This window comes from Arvicanthis niloticus, chromosome 20 (assembly GCF_011762505.2).
Source record: "Arvicanthis niloticus isolate mArvNil1 chromosome 20, mArvNil1.pat.X, whole genome shotgun sequence".
In the NCBI taxonomy this organism is placed as follows: domain Eukaryota; kingdom Metazoa; phylum Chordata; class Mammalia; order Rodentia; family Muridae; genus Arvicanthis; species Arvicanthis niloticus.
Genome location: NC_047677.1, coordinates 50,466,711 through 50,487,441, shown reverse-complemented (window position 1 = coordinate 50,487,441; position 20,731 = coordinate 50,466,711). Strand labels below are relative to the sequence as shown.

At 48.2% G+C, this 20,731-nt stretch overlaps 1 protein-coding gene across 1 annotated transcript; it reads left to right on the top strand.

The window, feature by feature from the left end:
- Positions 1-8,383: 8,383 nt before the first annotated feature.
- On the top strand, positions 8,384-9,965 carry C20H6orf15 (chromosome 20 C6orf15 homolog). The gene is made up of 2 exons (XM_076916709.1): positions 8,384-8,563; positions 8,777-9,965. The coding sequence occupies exons 1-2, from the start codon at positions 8,497-8,499 to the stop codon at positions 9,877-9,879; spliced, it is 1,170 nt and encodes a 389-aa protein (XP_076772824.1). The 5' UTR covers positions 8,384-8,496; the 3' UTR covers positions 9,880-9,965.
- The last annotated feature ends 10,766 nt before the right edge of the window (positions 9,966-20,731 follow it).

Genomic DNA, 20,731 nt, shown 5'->3' with positions numbered 1-20,731 from the left:
ACTTTATTCAGCACTCGAAATGGTGGACTCCACCTTCTTCCTCCTTTCCTGGTGCTTCCACACCATGCCGCTAGGGTGTTCTCTCTGCCCGATTACCTGCCTTGAAGCGCACTTTTTCAGGTTCTTGACTGGGAAGACCTCAACCTTGGGTGCCCGGATAAGTCAAGCATGCCTCCACCCGTTTGCTGAATAAGACAAAGACCAATCCATCACCTGAGAACCAAACTGCATTTCTCAGCGACTCCTCTACCATCCGTTCAGGCAGCCCTCTAAATTGTTGGGTTCCCGCCATTCATCATGAGTCTCACCACACCCTACCAGACCCATTTCCAACACACTCCTGCCTGCCCCGTCCCAACTCTCCATGTCAGTTTCTGCCTGGTTTCTACTTCACCCAAAGCACAGATGTTGCTGTGTGTGTGTGTGTGTGTACCCCAGGACATCCACAGAATCTGACACAGACTCCTGACTCTATCTGGATCCTGGACAGGGCTCAATAAACTTTGTGAACTTTGTGCAGACTTTTTGCCTTCTTAGAGTCCTAGGTCTCTTCTTAGTACCTGGCCAGTACACCTCCCGTGCCTCTAGAGGGCCCATGGTTTCCATTTCTATTCGTAACTTGGCTCAGCGTTTCCTATATTACCCCTCCTCCCACAGAGAAGGAAAACTATAATTGAGCTGACAGCAGAGTTGACTGCTGTCCGAATCCTTCCTCTTCATGTCTCACCTCCAAGAAATTTGTCCCCTCTGTGCTTCCCACGGACGCTGGAGTCCTCCCCTCCAAAAAGCCCTCATTCTCTCCTTCTCTCCCGCCTAGCCTCTTCTCCTTGAGTGAGCGTCACCTTGCCGATCTTGAGTTTCTGGGACGCTGGACCAGCCCAGGCAAGATTCCTGAAGACTGAGCAGGAGCCTGGGTGTTCTGGGAGCTGGGGGTGGGGAGAGAAAGACAACATCTCAGTGTGACGGGAGTGCAGCGAACCTGGTGACTCACCGCCCTACTTAATAAGGTCCTGTGGTAGACAAAGAAAGCCAGAGTGTCCTCCCCACCTCCTCAGCCCAAGCTCTGCGGTGAAAGCAAGCGCTGTGGTTGGGAAGGACAGATGAGTGTGTGTGTCCCTCTAGGAAGACCCTCGTTCCATGCACAAGACTCTCACAGCTTTTGAAAAGGGACTCATTTCTGCCCTCCTGTAGGCCCCTTCCCCTCCCTCTGGGAAGGAGAGAGTTCACAGAGACTGAAACTTCAAGTCCACAACCAGCGGCTTCACACTGAACTGACCATAGATGCTCTGGGGTCTAAGTCAGGCTTCAGGGTCCACTAAGGCCAAGCAGGCTCGCATGTAATCCTGTCTTTATCATTACTTAAGAGTTGTTGTTCTGCTGAAGGGATGGCTCAGAGGTTAAGAACACTGACTGTTCTTCCAGAGGACCTGAGTTCAAGTCCTAGCAACCACATGGTGGCTCACAACCATCAGTAATGGGATCTGATGCCCTCTTCTGGTGTATCTGACAGCTACAGTGTGCTCATATACATTAAATAAATAATTTTTAAAAAGTTGTTGTTTCCAGGCAGTGCCAGGGGGGCACAGCCCTCAGAGGCTCCAGAGATGAGAGCCTCAGGAGAAGCTGACATTTACGTAGGACTCCTCTAGTCTCTGGTACGGTTCATATTAAAAATTTGGGCGAGGCAGGCATGGTGGCACAAGCCTCTAATCCCAGCACTTGGGAGGCAGGGGCAGGTAAATGTCTGTGAGTTCGAGGCCAGCTCTAAGAGAGCCAGAGCTACACAGGGAGACTTTGTCTCAAAATGGCAAACCCAAAATTGGGCACGGATCCTGTATGTCACCTCAAAACCGGGAACCAAACTCTAAGTTTCCTAATGGCCAGTTCATGAAAGAGCTTACTATTGATGGCTGGAAGGGGGGGGGGGAGGGGGGGGAGGGAAGGGGCTAGAGAAATCAGGCAATGGTCAGTGTGTCTCCTCAGGCAGTGAGGGACACCTGCTCCACAGCTTGCTTGCTTGCTTGCTTTCTTTCTTTTTTTTTTTTTTTTTTTTTTTTTTTTTTTTTTTTTGGTTTTTCGAGACAGGGTTTCTCTGTGTAGCCCTGGCTGTCCTGAAACTCACTCTGTAGACCAGGCTGGCCTCGAACTCAGAAATCTGCCTGCCTCTGCCTCCCAAGTGCTGGGATTAAAGGCGTGTGCCACCACCATCCGGCGCTCCACAGCTTTCTTGAGAGAACAAATGTGGTTAAGGGACAGCCAGATGGCTCAGTGGGTAAAGGAGCTTGCCCTGCAAGGCTGGCAACCTGAGTTTGATCCCCAGAACCTGTGTAATCCCAGCTCTTTGGAAGCCTGAAGCAGGAAAATGGTAAGTTTGAAGCCAGCCTGGGATACAGAATGAGCTGAAGGCTTAGTCAGACCTTATTTCCAACAGGGAGAAGGGGGTGGAGCATAGCTTAGTGGTAGCGCGCTCACCTAGCATGTGTGGGGACTTGGGTTCAAGTTCCAATATTATAAAACAACAGTAAACTCCCCGTACTATAAGAATTTCGAAGACGCATTGTGCTGGTTGGTTTCGTGTGTCAACTTGACACAAGCTGGAGTTATCACAGAGAAAGGAGCCTCCTTTGAGGAAATGCCTCCATGAGATCCAGCTGTAAGGCATTTTCTCAATTAGTGATTAAGGGGGGAGGGCCCATGGTGGGTGGTGATATCTCTGGGCTGGTAGTCCTGGGTTCTATAAGAAAGCAAGCTGAGCAAGCCAGGGGAAGCAAGCCAGTAAGCAGCATCCCTCTGCATCAGCTCCTGCTTCCTGACCAGCTTGAGTTCCAGTCCTGACTTCCTTTGGTGATGAACAGCAATGTGGAAGTGTAAGCTGAATAAACCCTTTCCTCCCCAACTTGCTTCTTGGTCATGATATTCTATGCAGGAATACAAACCCTGACTAAGACACGCATATATATCATTTTAATTTTTGAGACAAGATTTAATGCAGATCAGTCTGGCTTTGAACTCACTATGAAGCTGAGTGTCCCGGCTAGTCTTATGTCAATTTGACCCAACTTAGAGATATCAGGGAGGAAGGAGCCTTAATTGAGAAAGTGCTTCCACAAGATGGGCACTAAGGCAAGCCTGTAGGTCATTTTTTAAAATTGGAGATCAATGGGAGAGGGCCCATATGAATGGCGCCATCCCTGGGCTGGTGGTCCTGGGTTCTATAAGAAAGTAAGCTGAGCAAGCCAGTCAGTAGTCCACCCCATGGCTTCTGAATCAGCTCCTGCCTTCAGGTTCCTGTCCAGTTACTAAGCTCCTGTCTGGACTTCCTTTGATGATCAACCGTGACATGCAAGTGTGAGCCAAACAAATCCTGTCCTCCCCAAATTTCTTTGGTCATGGTGTTTCATCACAGCAATAGAATCCCTAACTGGGACACCAAGGATGACCCTGAGCTCCTGACTCTCCTGCCTCTGCCTCCTGAGGGTTGTGATTACAGGTGTACACCACCATGTACAGTCTTACAGGGTGTAGGAGTGGGGTGCAGCACTTCGTGCATGCCAGGTGGGTGCTCTAGCAACTGAACCACACCCCCAGCCCCTCAAATACATTTGCATTGGTTCACTTTTTGTTGCTATAATAAAACACCCGAGACCTGGAAATGTGAGGTCATTTTAGCTCACAGGTCTCTAGTTCTTTTCTTTATCCTCTCCTTCTCCTCCTCCTTCTCCTCCTCTTCTTCTTCCTCCTCCTCCTCCTCTTCTCTTCCTCCTCCTTCTCCTCTTCTTCCTCTTCTTTCTCCTCCTCCTCCTTCCCCTCCTCCTCCTTCTCTTCTTCCTCCTCCTCCTCTTCTTCCTTCTCTTCTTCCTCCTCCTCCTTCTCTTCCTCTTCCTCCTCCTTCTCCTCCTCTTCCTCCTCCTCCTCTTCCTCCTCCTTCTCTTCCTCATCCTCCTCCTCCTTCTCCTCTTCTTCCTCTTCTTTCTCCTCCTCCTCCTTCCCCTCCTCCTCCTTCTCTTCTTCCTCCTCCTCCTCTTCTTCCTTCTCTTCCTCCTCCTCCTCCTTCTCTTCCTCCTCCTCCTCCTTCTCTTTCTCTTCCTCCTCCTCCTCTTCCTCCTCCTTCTCTTCCTCATCCTCCTCCTCTTTCTCCTCCTCTTCCTCTTCTTTCTCCTCCTCCTTCCCCTCCTCCTCCTCTTCTTCCTCCTCCTTCTCCTCCTCTTCCTCCTTCTCTTCCTCCTCCTTCTCCTCCTCCTTCTCCTCTTCCTCCTTCTCTTCTTCCTCCTCCTCTTCCTCTCCGTCCTCCTCCTCCTCCTTCTTTTTTAAGCTCGGTTTTCAAAGTTCAAGAGAAGCCTAGCATCTGCCTGGTTCTGAGCATCATGAAAGAGGAGAGGTCACATGGCAGAGCAGGAGAGGTCACATGGCAGAGCAGGAGGCTGGGCTCACTGTTGCTTTGTTGCTCATCATTTTTTTTTGTTTGTTTGTTTATTTTTTGTATTGTTTTTTGAGACAGGGTCTCTTGATATAGTCCTGGCTGTCCTGAAACTTGCTGTATAGACCAGACTGGCCTCTAACTCACAGAGATCCACCTGTCTCAGGAGTATAAGGAGCAAAGGCGTGCACTACCATACCTGGCTGTTTATTTATGTTTCAAAGTTTTGGGGACTGAATTGTTGTATATCAGGCAAGCACTCTATTGTGTTTTTAAGATTTATTTATTTATTTTTCGAGATAGGGTTTCTCTGTGTAGTCCTGGCTATCCTGGAACTCACTCTGTAGACCAGGCTGGCCTCGAACTCAGAAATCCACCTGCCTCTGCCTCCCAAGTGCTGGGATTAAAGGCATGTTCCACCACTGCCCAGCTGATTTATTTATTTATATGAGTACACTGTTGCTGTCTTCAGACTCACCAGAAGATGGCATCAGATCCCATTACAGATGGTTGTGAGCCATCTTGTGGCTGCTGGGAATTGAACTCAGGACCTCTGGAAGAGCAGCAGTCAGTGCTCTTAACCACGAGCCATCTCTCCAGCCCCCAGCTCTATTGTTGAACTATAAAAACAAAAACAAAACAAAAACCCAACCCCCCAAAACTTTAAAGAGTATTGGTATTAATGTTTATTTTTAATTATGTGTTTGGGCATATGCATTATGAGTATGGATACCTGAGGAGTTTGGAAGAGAGAGTCAGATCCCCAAGAGCTGGAGTTACAGCTGGTTGTGACCTTTTCCACGTGGGGTCCAGGGACTGAACTCTGGTCCTCTGCAAGAGCTGCAAGCTCTCCTCAACCATGGACCGTCACTCCAGCCTCCTTTCTATCCTTTCAAATGTTTTTCTTTTGAGACTTCCCTGCTCAAGTTGCCCTTGAACTCACTCTGTAGCCCAGGTTGGGCTTGAACTTGTGACCCTCTTACTTCAGCCTCCAAGAAGTTGAGACTATAGGCCTGAGGCTGTCATAGCCAGCAAGGCTCACTCCAGTAGCAACACATTCCCACAGGAGATAATTCATGCCATCAAGTCCCCATTAATCTACCCAGTGACTTACCTACCTCCCAAGAGACCCTGCCTCTTAAAGGTCCTGCATCTCTCAATATCTCCACATTGGAGACTGGTGAGGGATACCCTCAAAGTATATGTAAACCATAGCATCTGTGTTTAAAACTAGACCAGTCATTAATGAGCTCCCGTCACCCCAGTGCAACAAGGCTGTAGTTGTGATCTTTAGAGAGCAGTGTTTAGGGCTGGAGAGATGGCTCAGGGGTTAAGAGCGCTGACTGCTTTTCCAGAGGTCCTGAGTTCAAATCCCAGCAACCACATGGTGGCTCCCAACCACCTATAATGAGATCTGATGCCCCCTTCTGGTGTGTCTGAAGACAGCTATATGTACTTATATATAATAAATAAATAAATAAATAATTGTTTAAAAAAGTCTCAGTTTTTTTTTTTTTTTTTAAAAAGAGAGCATTGTTTAAATGCCCTTCCCTTCTCCCTCTTGCGCCCCCCCCTTCCCCCCCCCCCCTCACTCTGAGTCCTGCTTGATCGGGGCTCTGCTTCTGAGCATTTCTTATATCCACCCACCAACACTTCTTTCGATTGATAATTTATGTGTATGAGTGTTTTTCCTGTATGTACGTCTGTGTACCACGTGCATGCCTGTTGCCCACGAACACCAGAAGAGGGCGTCAGATCTCATGGAACTGGAGTTAAGGAGGTTGTGAAGAGAGGAGTGTTTCTGGGAACCAAACCCTGGTCTTCTGCAAAAATAATAACTACTCAGCTGGATGGTGGTGGTGCACACCTTTAATCCCAGCACTTGGGAGGCAAAGGCAGACGAATCTCTGAGTTCGAGGCCAGCCTGGTCTACAGACTGAGTTTCATGACAGCCAGAGCTACACAGAGAAACCCTGTGTGTGTGTGTGGGGGGGGGGGGAAGCAACCTACCAAACAAAAAAGCAACAATTACTTTAAACTGCCCCCCCCCATCTTCCCCCTGTCTCTTATATTCTTTGGATACATCTGACACCTGCTTCCACCCCCAACATTACCAAAGATGTCACCATCCTAATCCCTGGAATTTATGGATACATTATATCACTCAGCAAAGGGAAACAAAGCTCCTGATGCAGCTCAGGTCATTAGTCACCTGACTTTACTATAAAGGGATTATCCAGGATTATCTGGGTGGGTCCAATATAAACACAGTGTTTCAAATTGTGAGCTTGGGAGGCAGAAGAGGAAGCCAGATGATACAGTGTGGGAAGACCTACTGTGTGGGGCTTGGAAGGAAGGAGGAGGGAGCCAAGAGGCCAGAAACTGTAGCACAGCCAATTTCAGCTTATCTCTGACTAGTTTACAAATAAATGAGACTCAGACTATGGTTATTTTATTTGGCTTTGACAATTATGGGGTGGGGGGTGAGTAATCCCTAATCTACTTTTCTAAGTGCTGGCCTGATACCTCCCCAGTGATGTTGCTCAAATACTTGCTGTTTCTCCTGACCATGTGCTATGGTTTCTAGCCCTTGTTCTGAACCCCAAATACTAATAGCTTAGAAGACAGATATCTGTCCAGCTCTAATGTGTTAAAGGTTTATCATAAATATAAAGGTTTTGTGTCTTTTATCTGGGAACTAAATGATCAAATATGGGGTAGAAATTAAATAATTACTACAACAAAAACCACAGGTGGCCTTGGAAACTGGAAAAAGCCACAAATGGAGTCTCTCTAGAGCCACCATAACAGAACTCAGTCCTCAGATTCCTCTGTTTTAACCCAAAAAGACCCATTTTAGACTTTTGTTGTAAAGAATAGTGACTGGGCTGGAGAGATGGCTCCATGGTTAAGAACATTGGCTGCCCTTGAGAGGCCCAGAGTTCCGTTCCCAGAACCAACATCAGGCTCCTCGCCATCACCTGTAATTCCAGTTCTAGGAGTCTGACACCCTATTCTGGCTTCTTTGGGCACTACACTCACATGCACCATCCCCCCCCCCCCCTCCTTCGAGCGCATACACACGTAATTAAGAATAAGATAAGGGCTGGAGAATTGACTGTTTTCCCAGAGGATCTAGACTCAATCCTCAGTACCCACAAGGTGGTTCACAAATGTCTCATCCAAAGCCCCTTCTGATCTATGACGCCAGACATATGTGTGGTACACACACATGCATGCAGGCATGAAACACTCATACTGCATAAAATAAAAAAATAAGTAAAATCTAAAAATTGTTCTTACAAATCTTTTGCAAACTTGATAACAGGGGAGGTATGACTTCACATGCCTGTCATCCTAGCCTTGGGAGGTTGAGACAGGAGGATTGTAAGTTTGAGGCCCATCTCATAGCGAGTCTCAGTTTTAACCACTCCAACTCGACCCCCCCCCCCCAAAGAAAACCAGACAGTAAGGAAACAAACAAACGAAGGAAAGGAAACAAAATAAAGAAACAATGTAACACATGTTGCGACTCGTTATCTCATGGCTTTTGTTACAGGAAAGAGCTATGGGAAGTTAATATATCACATCACAGGCTGGGAATAAACCTGTTTCTTCAGACTAAGGACTTCACCTAGAAGCAGCTCCTTAGATAGGGGAGTTCTTGCACCCCAGGACTTCCAGCTTGTAGGCTTGTAGGGATATACATATACAAAGGGAGGTGCTAGACCGAATCATCTAGATCTAGATTACTGAGAAACATACTGAAGACAGCATCCTGGGGCTTGCTGTCCAGACAGGACAGGGTAGGGCTGACAACTAGAGGTGACCTGTGGATCAGAGCACCTGGGTGAGGAAGGGGCAGGAAGTACCAGGAAGTAGCCAGGTGAGGAACACCCAGTTCCTCAGAGACTTTCAAGTGACACCTGTTGCCACAGACCGAATCAAGATTGAGGGTGGATTGGGCAGATCCATTGTCTCTATAACCACTGTCCCAGACTGTTTCTGCTGTCCTCCACCCCACCAACAGGATAAAGCCTGCTATCTTGGGGCCCGGGCAGAAGCCAGAGCTGAACAAGATGCGGAGCCTTGCAGGTGGGAGCCGGGCTCCCCTGTGCCTGCTCCTGATCTGTCTGTATCTGCCAGGTATGGAGGGTACTGGGTTCCCTGGGAACAGGAATTAAGGGAGAATGTGAAGCCAGGGGTATGCACACTTTTAGGAGGGTGTGCACTTAGGTCCCCAGGGAAAGTGGGAAGTGCCAATACAGAAAGGGACTTTCAGCGAAGGGGCAAGCAAATCAATGGAGTAATTGGTACCAAATCTGACCCACGGACTGCTTTATCTTCCATTTCCTTCAGGCCTCTTTGCACGGAGCACTGGGGCACCAGAGGAGAAAGTCTCCCCACATTCAGGACAACCTTCCTTCACCAGCCTCTTTGACTCTGGACAGCCTCAGCCCAAGCCAGACTCCGTGAATAATAAGTTACTCGGGGTTCTTCCGAGGCTCAGCGAATCTCCACAAAATGGTGTTCTACCTGAGGGCAACTCTGAGGTGCCCAGTGGGCCTCCCATCTGGGGGCTGCCCCCCATGGAGCCCTGGCCCTCAGAGTACCCTCAGCAATGGATGGCTGCTGCTACTGAAGACCAGTTAGAGCCAGTGCTGCCAGATGCCCTGTCATACCTTTTCAGAGATGGTCCTCTGCCCAAGGCTTCCTCTGCATATGTCAGGCAACCTTCACCAGAGGCTTCCTACCCTCAGGACTCAGAGCCTGGACCGCAGCCTGGTTCCAGTTCACTGGAAACTGAGGCAGAAGCCTTTGCCAGGAGCCCATTCTGGTTTCTTGTCCACAAGCTTCTGCCTGGTTTATCTGGGAAGATCCCACGGCCTGGAACATCCTGGGGAAGTGGAGGGGCTGGAACTGGGTGGGGAACAAGGCCCATGCCATATCCTTCTGGAATATGGGGTAGCAATGGTGTAGTATCAGGTACTAGCTTGGGGGGTAGTGGTCGGTACCCATCAGGCACCTGGGGAGGTAATGGTCGGTACCCACCAGGCATCTGGGGGGGTAATGGTCGGTACCCACCAGGCATCTGGGGGGGTAATGGTCGGTACCCACCAGGCATCTGGGGGGGTAATGGTCGGTACCCACCAGGTATCTGGGGGGGAAATGGTCGGTACCCACCAGGCATTTGGGGGGGTAATGGTCGGTACCCACCAGGCAGCTGGGGGGGAAATGGTCGGTACCCACCAGGCAGCTGGGGGGGAAATGGTCGGTACCCACCAGGCAGCTGGGGGGGAAATGGTCGGTACCCACCAGGTATCTGGGGAGGTAATGGTCAGTACCCAGTAGGCAGCTGGGGGGGAAATGGTCGGTACCCACCAGGCAGCTGGGGGGGTAATCGTCAGAATCGGCTTCCCCCAGGAGTCAGACCTCCTGGCTCTTCTGGGAGCACCCCCTAATCTCCCAACTGGTTTGCAGCATAGTGGGGGGGGGAATTGGGGGTGTGGGGTGTTAGAGCTTAGCAGAAGCATACATAATTGGGCCTGGTCACACGGTTTCTCCTTCTCTTTGCGTTTTTAAAGCCTCTTCTGTTGACTTGAGCTGGTCACCAATAAACATAAGCAGTTCTTGAATTTGATTTTTCTCTGCATCTTTGTTTCTGGGTGTAACGGCACTGCACCTGGGCCCTCCTCTTTTTCTAACCACCGTTATGCCTCTCTAGGGTCCCCTGTACATGCCATCTTGTCCCCATCTTTGGGGGAGAAAAATCAAAGCCCAGGAATTTGAGGGTGGACCCATTCCTTGCTTTTGCCCCTGTCCAGGTAGGAGAGTTGGTTCCACATAGTCCTGGAGAGGAAGGACGGTAGGAAGAGTTGAGAGTTCACCTGGGGCATGAGGGAGGGAGCAAGGAGGTGCACCAAGCCGGCACCAGGCCAGGAAGAGACAAATATCTTTCCATTCACAGAACACAGGGCCAGGGAAGGTCATGTGACCTTCATTTATCTTTTATTCCCCCGATGGTCAAGCTTCTTGGAAACGATCTCTCGCACGCATCACTTAGCGCTTTTTGCGCACAGTCACAGACTTTGAACATTTGCCCAATAAGCAGAAGCCTTGATAAAGGATGAGAGAAAAGAGAGGGCGGGGCCTCACAGCCAGCATCCCCACCTCCACTTTGCCGCTTTGTTCTCGCTGCCATCTCACACAGCCCCTTCCTTTGGTTGAGCTGTGGTCTCTCCCTCCACCCTCTGGTTTCCCATGGAGCTCAGCATCCTGGCACAGGATGGGAGTGGTGTGGGGGGGAAGGGGTTGTGGCTCTACAGACAAAAGTCAGCAGGACAGACATGACTGCATTTCCTCCACGGTACTGGCTCTCAGTGGTCCAGGTGTGTGTACCATCTGTACACCCTGGTAACACCCCAGATCGGGAGTCTGGGCAACTTGTAGGAGAGGAACAGGTAAAGGCCGAGGGATGGGAGTGGGGTGTGCTGTCCTGGTATGTATGGTGAGAATTCTGTGTTGTGACATTTCCTTATAAGCCATGTTTCCCCTAACCAACCACACTTCTCTGTCTCCTCGACCTTCTCACATGCCTCTCTCTCCTGCTTGGACGATTCAATTTCCTAAGTTCTAGAGAAAGAGTAGGGGACTGTTTTTAGCTTCTCTTTCCCACAGGCCAAGGTCATATCAGGCTTGCAAACTCATTTCTCTCTCTAGTTGCCCACCACAGTCACTCCCATGTGCATTAATAGTCCTGGCTGTCCTGGAACTCACTCTGTAGACCAGGCTGGCCTCAAACTCAGAAATCCGACTGCCTCTGCCTCCCAAGTGCTGGGATTAAAGGCGTGCGCCACCACCATCCCGGCAGAAGAATTATTTAATGTATACGAGTACACTGTCATTCTCTTCAAGCACACCAGAAGAGGGCATCAGATCCCATTACAGATGGTTGTGAGCCACCATGTGCTTGCTGGGAACTCAGGACCTCTGGAAGAGCAGCAGTCAGTGCTCCTAACCTCTGAGCCATCTCTCCAGCCCCTCCTATATGCATTTTTAAGTTATATGTCCATCTCACAGACCTGTTATAATTGTACCAGTGAGATAAGGAACTCGTGTGTTTATTCTTGTTCTTCCAGAACAGTGCTGGATGAGGGCAAGCACTCATCAAACACCAAGTGAATAGGCAAATCTTCTCACTGTCTGTCTGTCAGTCCATCCATCCATCCATCCCCCCACCAATCTATCCACAAATTCACCCACTCATCCACTCACAGGCAGCACTGAACTGAGGTGATCCTCACAGGCCCATGCTTTTCAGCTTGGTCTGCAGCCTGGTACCCTTAGGGGCCACTGGAAGCTCTACGAGGCAGGGCCTACAAGGGAGGGCGTTGGATCATTGAAGAGAGGTGGTGTTAAATGAGATCACGGGACTCTGGCCTCTTTTTTCCTTTGCTCCCTGGTTGTTCATAAGGTGAATGGTTTATTTCGATAGCGCACTCCTGCTTGATGAGCTGTCTCTCGCCAACTCCCCTCCCTCAGACAACAGGAGCAACCGTGAGCTCAGACAAACCTCTTCTCTGTAAGTTGACTGTCTCAGGTGAGTTATTATAGCTCCACCCAACACCAAGTCTCCAGGCTTCTTTTTCTCGTACTCCATCCTTTCAACCACTGGGTTATGCACAGTCTTCACTGAATGGCTGCCATGTCCCTATCCTTCCCAGAGCCTCTTGAGACTGTTCTCAGTCCGTGCAAGGTTCTACACTTCTCACCATGTCATCCTTGTCATTACCTGTGACGAAAGTACTATAAGGTTCTTCTTCTTTTTTTTTAATCCACCGAGAAACAGAGTCAGGGACATGAAGCAACTCACACAGTCAGGGATGGCAGAGACAGTGACTCCAAGCTCATCCATCCAGGGAGTGTTCAGGCACCGTGTAATTAGCAGAAATACCAGCTAACTGTGTGTGCTACCTCATGGACAAGGTGTGTACGAAAATCCTTTTAACTAATCTTCCCACCCCCCTCCGCAGAAGGTGTGGCAGTGCCCCTTGTGCAGGGGACACTGAGCCCCAGACAGGGTGGGGGTGAGGGCTTGCAAACAGACAACCCTGAGCATGCAGTGAAGCTTGCCTTGGCAGGTGCCGCTATGACTCTCAGCAGTGGAGAACAGAATGGTGGAGGGTTCTGAGGTGTGGTCAGAGTGCTGATCAAAAAAAATTTATTTTTATGTATATGAGTGTTTTCCTTCCATCTATGTATGTGTACCACAAGTATGCAGTACCCAAGGAGGCCAGAAGAGGGTGTTGGATCCCCAGAAGGTGGAGTTACAGTCAGTTTGTTTGGCTTATACTTCCTCAGCCCATCACTGAGTGACTGGAGTGGAGACCATGGAGGAGTGTTGCTCAGAAGCTTGCACACCCTGGCTCACTCAGCTTGATTTCTTACACTACCCAGGACCACCTGGTAGGGGGTGGTACTGCCCAGAGTGGGCTGGGACCACACACAACAATCATTAATCAATAAAATGCCCCCCAGACTTGCCTGCTAGCCAATCTGTGAACACACCCAAACTCCCTGAGTTGTATAATTTGAGTGGGATCTGGAGCTCCCGTTATCCATCTGCCTTCCCCAATCCTTCATGACCAGGACAACACCCTGTACCCTGACAAACATTTCTGAGGGCCCTGTGAGAACATTCCAGGTATTTTTTGTTTTGTTTTTGTTTTTGTTTTTTTTTTTGTTATTGTTAACAAGCTTCTCAAACGAAAAAGGAAAATGTCTCCCGGTACATGGAAGCAGGCCTCAGGTGTCCTCCCAGCTGAGGAGGAAGGATGGAGATAGGTGTCTAGTCTACAGAGGCAACCCCAACCTCAGACTACTGGCTCTCTATTGACTTGAAAGAAACAGGTGATAATGGATGAAGGAGGAATGTCTACTAACTGTGTGGGCTAGTCTCCTCACCTCTGTCCCAGTTGCCTTCCGGTGTCTTGGAGTTGAAAGCGTCCGGATGCTGGTCTCGGTGACCCGACACTGGCCATCTGGGCCACAGTTCCTTTACCTGTAAGAAGAGAATCACTAGACAGTCGTGATGCTGTTGGGGAATGGAGGAAGCCTGGTGACATCACAGTCTGAATAGGGTGTAGAGAGAGACATCTGACACTGAAGGTGGTGCCACACTCCCTTGTTTGCTGAGAAGACAACGCTTCCTGTGGTCTCTCCTTGAGAGAGGAACGCCAGTGTTTATACAAAGGAATACGACACAGGTTTGGGATGCTGTGAACTCTTTAACTCCCTGTTACCTGCCCGGGGGGGGCTTCCGAGGGCAGCCTTGCCGTGGCCCCCTGCCAGCCTAGGCTACCTACTTTCTGTCCCTATGAATTGGTCTATCTGAAGTATTTCATGTAAGTAAAATTAAATAAAAACTTTATTTTCTGTTAGCACAGTGTTTTTCTTCTTCTTTTTCCCCCTTTCCTTTCTCCCTCTTGCTTCGGCCCTACTCACAAGTACACTGTAGCTGTCTTCAGACACCCACAAGAGGGCATCAGATCTCATTACAGATGGTTGTGAGCCACTATGTGGTTGCTGGGATTTGAACTTATGACCTCTGGAAGAGCAGCCAGTGCTCTTAACCACTGCACCATCTCACCAGCCCTAGCATAGTGTTTTTTCATGTGGTGACATGTACCAGTTCTTTATTTTTTGTCAGATGATGATGATGATGGTGATGATGGTGATTGAGATAGGGTCTTGCTATAATAGACCAACCAGGATGACCTTGAACTTGTGATGCTGCTCCAGTCTGTCTCCCGTGTTGTAGGACTACAGGTTAGTATTAAAAGGCCTATGCCACTATAGCAGGCTATCGTAGAACTCTTTTTAGATACACGGCTTTCACAGAGATTTTTTAAAAGCTTGCAGTCTATTTTCTTGAGCTAATAAAAAATATTTTAGTGTCTCCCTTGGGCAAGATGGCTCATGGGGTAAGGGCTCTTGCTGTCAGACCTGAAGCCCTGAGTTCAATCCCCAGGACCCACATGTTGGAGGGAGGGAGCTGATTCCTGAAACTATTGTCCCCTGCTCCCTGCACATGTGATGTAGTGCATGCATGCGTGTACACACACACACACACACACACACTCTTAAACTACTAATAAACATGAAAACATTTTAATTTAAAAGTCTCCATTGACTGTAATACATAATCCATTTCCCCTTTTGAAGAGTTGACTCCAGCAATTATCATTATTAAACATGCATTTCTTGTTTGTCTTTTGCTCTAAGTACAGTCCTTTAATATTGTAGGAAGTGAGGAATTGAGTTGGCCTGGATAACTCCCCTTTCTGTGATTTTTGGTATGAATTTATCATCTTGGCATCTGTTATTGAAGCCACTTTCTCGTCTCTTTTTGCCTTCCATGACATTATTTATCAGGCATCTTAAAAAAAAAAAAGATTTTGTTAGATTTATTTATTTTACGTGTATGAGTATTTTGTGAACCACACGCAGGCCTGAGGTCAGAAGAACCCCATTCATTCAGTTGTGAGCCACCACGTGGGTGCTGGGAACTGAACCTGGGTCCTCTGCAAAAGCATCTGGTGCTCCTAACCACAGAGCCACCTCTCCAGTCTTTGTTTGTCAGAGGCCTCATTTCAATGAAAGTTCATGCTGAAATGCAGGGCTACTTGCTTTTTTGTGATTCCCTGTAGGTCTCTTCTCTGCTTACAACACACAATTAACAGGGAAGACAGCCCCCACTGGGTCCTTTACTGTTCATGTTGGTTCTGAAGGCTACTCCTTTTTATTGTAAGGCTATCTGTGACCTCCATATGAACAGTGCCAGGTTAGTGTCAGGAGCTTCCACAGCCTCTGTAGTCTCCATTCCTGCCACTCAGGTCCTGTGCCTACATGTCCTCACTTGAACAATGGCAGACTCTTGCAGACCAGTTGTTCTTTCCGGAACTTTCTTTGGCGTTCTTGAAAACATCTTTGCTTTCTGGAGATGACAGAACATTCCAGTCCTGTCCTGATGTTCCCTGACTGGTAAAACCAGCTGTTGCTCAAGCTTTGCATTCTAAGGCATCTCTCTCTCTCTCTCTTTCTCTCTCTCCCTCTCTCTCCTACTCTCCCTCTCTCCCTCTTTCCCCTCTCTCTTCATCCTTCCCTCCCTTCCTCTCTCCCCTCTCTTTAAAATTTATCTTTAGTTTAGACTTATTTATACATTAAAAACGACTTTTATTTTACATGTTTGAGTGTTTGGCCTGCATGTACGTGTGTGTGCTGCACGTGTGCCTGGTACCCACTGAGGTCAGAAGGGAGCACCAGATCCCTTGAAAGTAGAGTTATTGGTGGTTGTGAGCCATCTGTGGGTGCTGGGAACTGAAATCCTATCCTTCCCAAGAGTCTTAACTGAGATATCTTTCTGGTCCCGTGAGACCTTTATCTCCTTAAGTGGAGACTAGTATTTGAACCACAGACAAGGTACTGGCATCCAGATGAGAGCTGACGAGAAGATGCTTCTCTCCTGGGAAGTAAGGTCATAGTTCAGTGACAGGGCACCTGCCTAGCATGCATTGACCAAACTTGAGTTTGGTCTCCAGCACTGGAAATAAAAAGAGCTAATTAATTCATCTGTTGACTACCTTTAAGGTAGAAAAATGATATCAAGTTAACAAATTTGCTGACTTAAATATATGCACTGAATCCTATTTCTTTGTTTTTGTTTTCGAGGCATCTATTATGTAGCCCAGGCTGGCCTTCTACTACTAGCTGTGTAGCTGGGAATAGCCTGGAACTCTTAGTCCTCCTGCCTCTACTTCCTAATGCTTATGTGTGTATATATATATATATATATATATATATATATATATAATTTAATATATAAAATATAATATATAACATATAATATGTAATGCTTAATGTGTAATGTGTTATATGTGATGTGTAATATATGATATATAAAGAATATGTAATTCTTTAATATCTGCATACACACACACACACACACACACACACACTTTAAAGTTTTTGCCAGACATGATGGTACACACTTTATATCCTACCGCTTAGGAGACAGAGGCAGGTGGATCTCTATAAATTCTAGGCCAGTCGATGCTACATAATAAGACTTAGTCTCAAAAAAATTTTTTTTTTAAAATTTTGTATACTGTATGTGCCTGTGTGTTTGTGCAGCAACTGACCTGGGGTCCTCTGCACCCCCATTCTCCACTGCTGAGCTGTCTTCCCAGACCACACTTACCCCTTGGAACCCTGAAGGGACTGGGAGGAAGTGTGGGTGAGTAAGGGGGGAGAGCTGGAAGCTCTCAGGGGCTTCGGTAAGGAAAGAGCATTGCGTGCGCTCAGAACAACTGAGAGGCCTGAAGCTTGCCAGGGCCCGACTCCCCGGCAGAGTCACGGGAGGAAGTGACTCCTCAGATGTTTCTACAGGGCCTGGCCTCGCGTGCGCATGAGGGAGGTACCTTTGTTTAATTATCAAATTTGTTTCCTGTTTATGCCCTTCTTTCTCACATGGGAATCCTTGTGGCCTCCCTCCTGGTACTTAGTCAGTCTCCTAATTGTCTCTATGAGGCAGGATATGTCACCTCCAGTCCTCTAAGTCAGGAATCCCATCACTCTCTAAAGGCTAGCTGGCTGCTGACCTGACCCGGAGCGCACACTAGAGGTCGGTCCTGCGTAGCCACCCGATGATGATCGGGGCTGGCCTGGTTTTGCTCTTTGGTGAGGACCTTGGGTAGGCACGGCTGTCAGGCATGACACTCAAAATGTTTGCTGGGCCAAATTAGTTCATAAATGCTGCGGGCACCCGCCCACTGACCTGCCTACTGACCTACCAAATGACCTGCCCTTAAAGCCGGGATGACTGTGCGCCCTGGTCTTCCCATCCACCTACCTCTACCTCTGTCTAGTAAATGGTCCACCCGCCCACTAGAGTCTAATTCCAGAGGGTGTTCACAAAACCTGGGGAGCCTTAGGGGAGTGCGGGGTCGGGGATAGATAGAGGGGAAAGGGAAGGTGGGCTTGCTTCAGAAGAAAACTAAGATTGAATTGTCTGTGGTGCTTTAAAAAGTATTAGAACTGGTAAGATGGTCTGTGGGTCAGGCGCTGCCTCCCAGGCATGGCGACCCGAGTTAGAACTCCAGCATGTGCATTAAAAAGGGGTGTGGGGCTGGAGAGGTGGCTCGGCAGTTAAGAGTGAAGGGAACCTCAATTTGGTTTCCAGCACCAACATGGCAGCTTACAACCATCCTTAACTTCGGTCCTAGGAGACCCAATGCCATTTTCTAATCTCCACGGGCACCAGGCATAAACCTAGTGCGTATACATGCATACATTTGTACACATAAGATAAAAATAATAAATAGTTTTAAAGAGTGGGGTGCGATGGAGAATGGTTATAAACCCCAGTGCTGGAGAGAAGGAGACAATGGGGTCCCTGGGGCTCATGGGCTGGCCGGCCTGCTCCAGGTCCCAGTGAGAGACTCAGTCTCTGTCAGAAGGTGGATGGATAGTAGGTGAGAAGGAACCACGTCTGAGGTTGCCCTCTGACCTTCACACTCACAGGAATCTGCACGTGAATATGAATGTTAGCTTACACAGTTTTGCTAAGACTTCAAATAACTACTGACCAAATGAGAGCAAGGGCAAGCCCGTGTCCTCGGACAGCTACCCGCAGGCTGGACGAATAGCAGGTAGAATAAAGGCATCCAGACCCCAGGATGGTCCTGCCCCCTCATTCTATCCAGAGGCTTGAGGGTAGGGAGGGGCAGAAAGTTCCAGGGAACTGGCATCCTACATGGGAAAGCCCCTGCATCTCTGATCACTGAAAGCTGCTTTCTTGTGAGAGTCCATTCACGAGGGTTCCGGTGGTTACTCTGGTGGGGGAAGTTCTCCAGAACTTTTTGACTCCTTTGTTTTCTTTCAAGGACCATGCAGAGTGACTTACAATGAGACCAGAACAACCAAACAGACAAGCCGGTGCATCTGCAAGTGACTCACAGGCAAACGTCCTGATCCCTGGTCACCTCCTCCCGTTCACGCTGCTCTTCTCATGACATAGAATAATTACAGCTCTGGATAATGTAAGTAATGGGCCCGGCATAAGCTCCCTCCACCTCAGTTTCCTTATCTGTGAAATGGGTATAGTTAGAACTCTGAATGAAATACAGCTGTTGGGATGAATGTTGGGATGAAGTCACCCAACACTAACACGGGAGATACTTAGCACTGCGTCTAATTGGCTTTCGATGTTAAAGCAATGCATATGTAAATGATCCTGCACCCTTTTGCAGGCCTGGGTTACTATGATCTGGTTGAAATGTCCCTTAAAGATCCACCTCCCCCGACTTTGACTTCCTGGTCGTCACTGGGGGGTCTGATTGGCCGTTGACCTTTCCTAGGTAGCTTGCACCCTGGACAGTGGACAAGAACATTTTACCTTGGTAGCTAAGTGGCCAGGTACTGGAGACCCAGCAACAATCTTGAGTTTGACTCAGTTTCTTTTCTGGCTGTTCTGGAACTGAGTGTCTTGGGATGGCGCCACCGCTCTGCCAAGCAGGCTTGCTCATACAGTGCAGCCCTTAGGCCTCAGAAGACAAACTCATGTGTGGTGAGTGAGCTTTCCAGGGGAGAGAAAGAAAAGAGCTGTTGCTAAGGGGCCAGGCCCCAAGACAGCAGGACCCAGAGCAGGCAAGTGTCCAAGCAGGCATGGACACTCTTGTAGCTGTTGGTTGGTGACTGATGGGACAAGCTGCCTCCATTTTTAACTTGTAGAACATGAGTAGATTACATCACTGCCCCCACATCCCAGATATGAAATGATGAGTCGCGGGACACTTAGCATCATTGTCAAGGCTACAATCATTAATTTTTTCTCACTGCAATTTGATAAGCGTGTGGTGATCCACACTTAAAAAAAAAAAAGGCACCTGTCATTCCAAGTTGTGCCACTAGAGGGCAGGCTCTGTATGCAGAAGATAGCCCTGTGGAACCCAATTGTGGAATGACAGTTGCTAAAAGAGTGTGTCTGAAACTCTGGGTTTCCACCAGCCTTGCTTAATTTTGACATTCTGGTATGGCTGGTGCTGGATGAACTTTTTGGTCCTCTTTTTGATGACCTTGGGGTTTCCCAGAGGGTCTGAGAGGAGCTAGGATGCCCTGCAGGAGATGGCAGCCACTGTGTAGGCTGCACCAGGGAAGTTCACAAGTTTTATCTTATACAATGTTCTCTTATTTTGACCTTTCAAATCATTTAGAAGGCAAGTCTATTAAGATTTCTTATACTAGGCTGGTGAGATGGCTCAACAGTAGGCTGCTCTTCCAGAGGTCCTAAGTTCAATTCCCAGCGACCATGTGATGGCTCACAACCATCTGTTATGGGATCTTGTGCCTTCTTCTGGCCTGCAGGTGTACATGCAGCTAGAGCAGTCATATATTTAAAAAGAAAGGATTTATTATATTGCGGTTTCATATGTATATCGAGTATGAAAGATGACATTTGAACCTTTTATGCCGGGAGCCAAGCCCAGGAAATTACCTGGTGTTTTAGAAAGTCTAGTCAGTACAAGGTTAAGAAAGGACATTCACAGGTCTCAGGTCTTAGGAACCTAAAGAACGTCTGGCATTTCCTTGGAGCTGATTATGACAGTGGGATGGTCTAGGGTGATATGATTATGACAGTGGGATGGTCTAGGGTGATAAGATTATGACAGTGGGAAGGTCTTAGACAGTAAGGATTCCATAGTAAGATAGCCCTAAACAATGACCCTCACCCAAACTTCCCGGTTTGCTATGTCTTTATAACCTGCCCCCAAAATTAAAGTTTCAGAGCTTGATCAGAACCTCAGACTTGCTCTCATTCTTTGTGTCTCTTGTCCCTTCATTCGTTCGCCCCCTTCCCTAAGGTCTCGTCGAATCCCCGTGGGCCGGGGCACTTGGCGCCCAACGTGGGGCTTTGTGGGTCGGGGTCTGATCGAACGTTGCTTCCACAGGGACGTCCTGAAAGCATAGGATCAACACTTCTCCAGAGAGAAGAGAGAAGATCCGAATTGTGATCACCACAGAGTCACCCGCCTGTGAGATTGATCCGATGAAGGTAAGAAAAAGCAACGCAATTATGGGACAAGCATTGAGCAAACGTGATTTGTTCTTAAAGGGTCTCAAGGAGTCCCTCAAGGCACAAGGACTAAGGGTTAAAAAAAAGGGGTCTTAGAAAAGACAAATAGAATAGAGTTAGTTTAGAATAGTTAGTTAAATTAGTTAGAATAGAGTTAGACTAGAGAGATAGAATAGAATTTT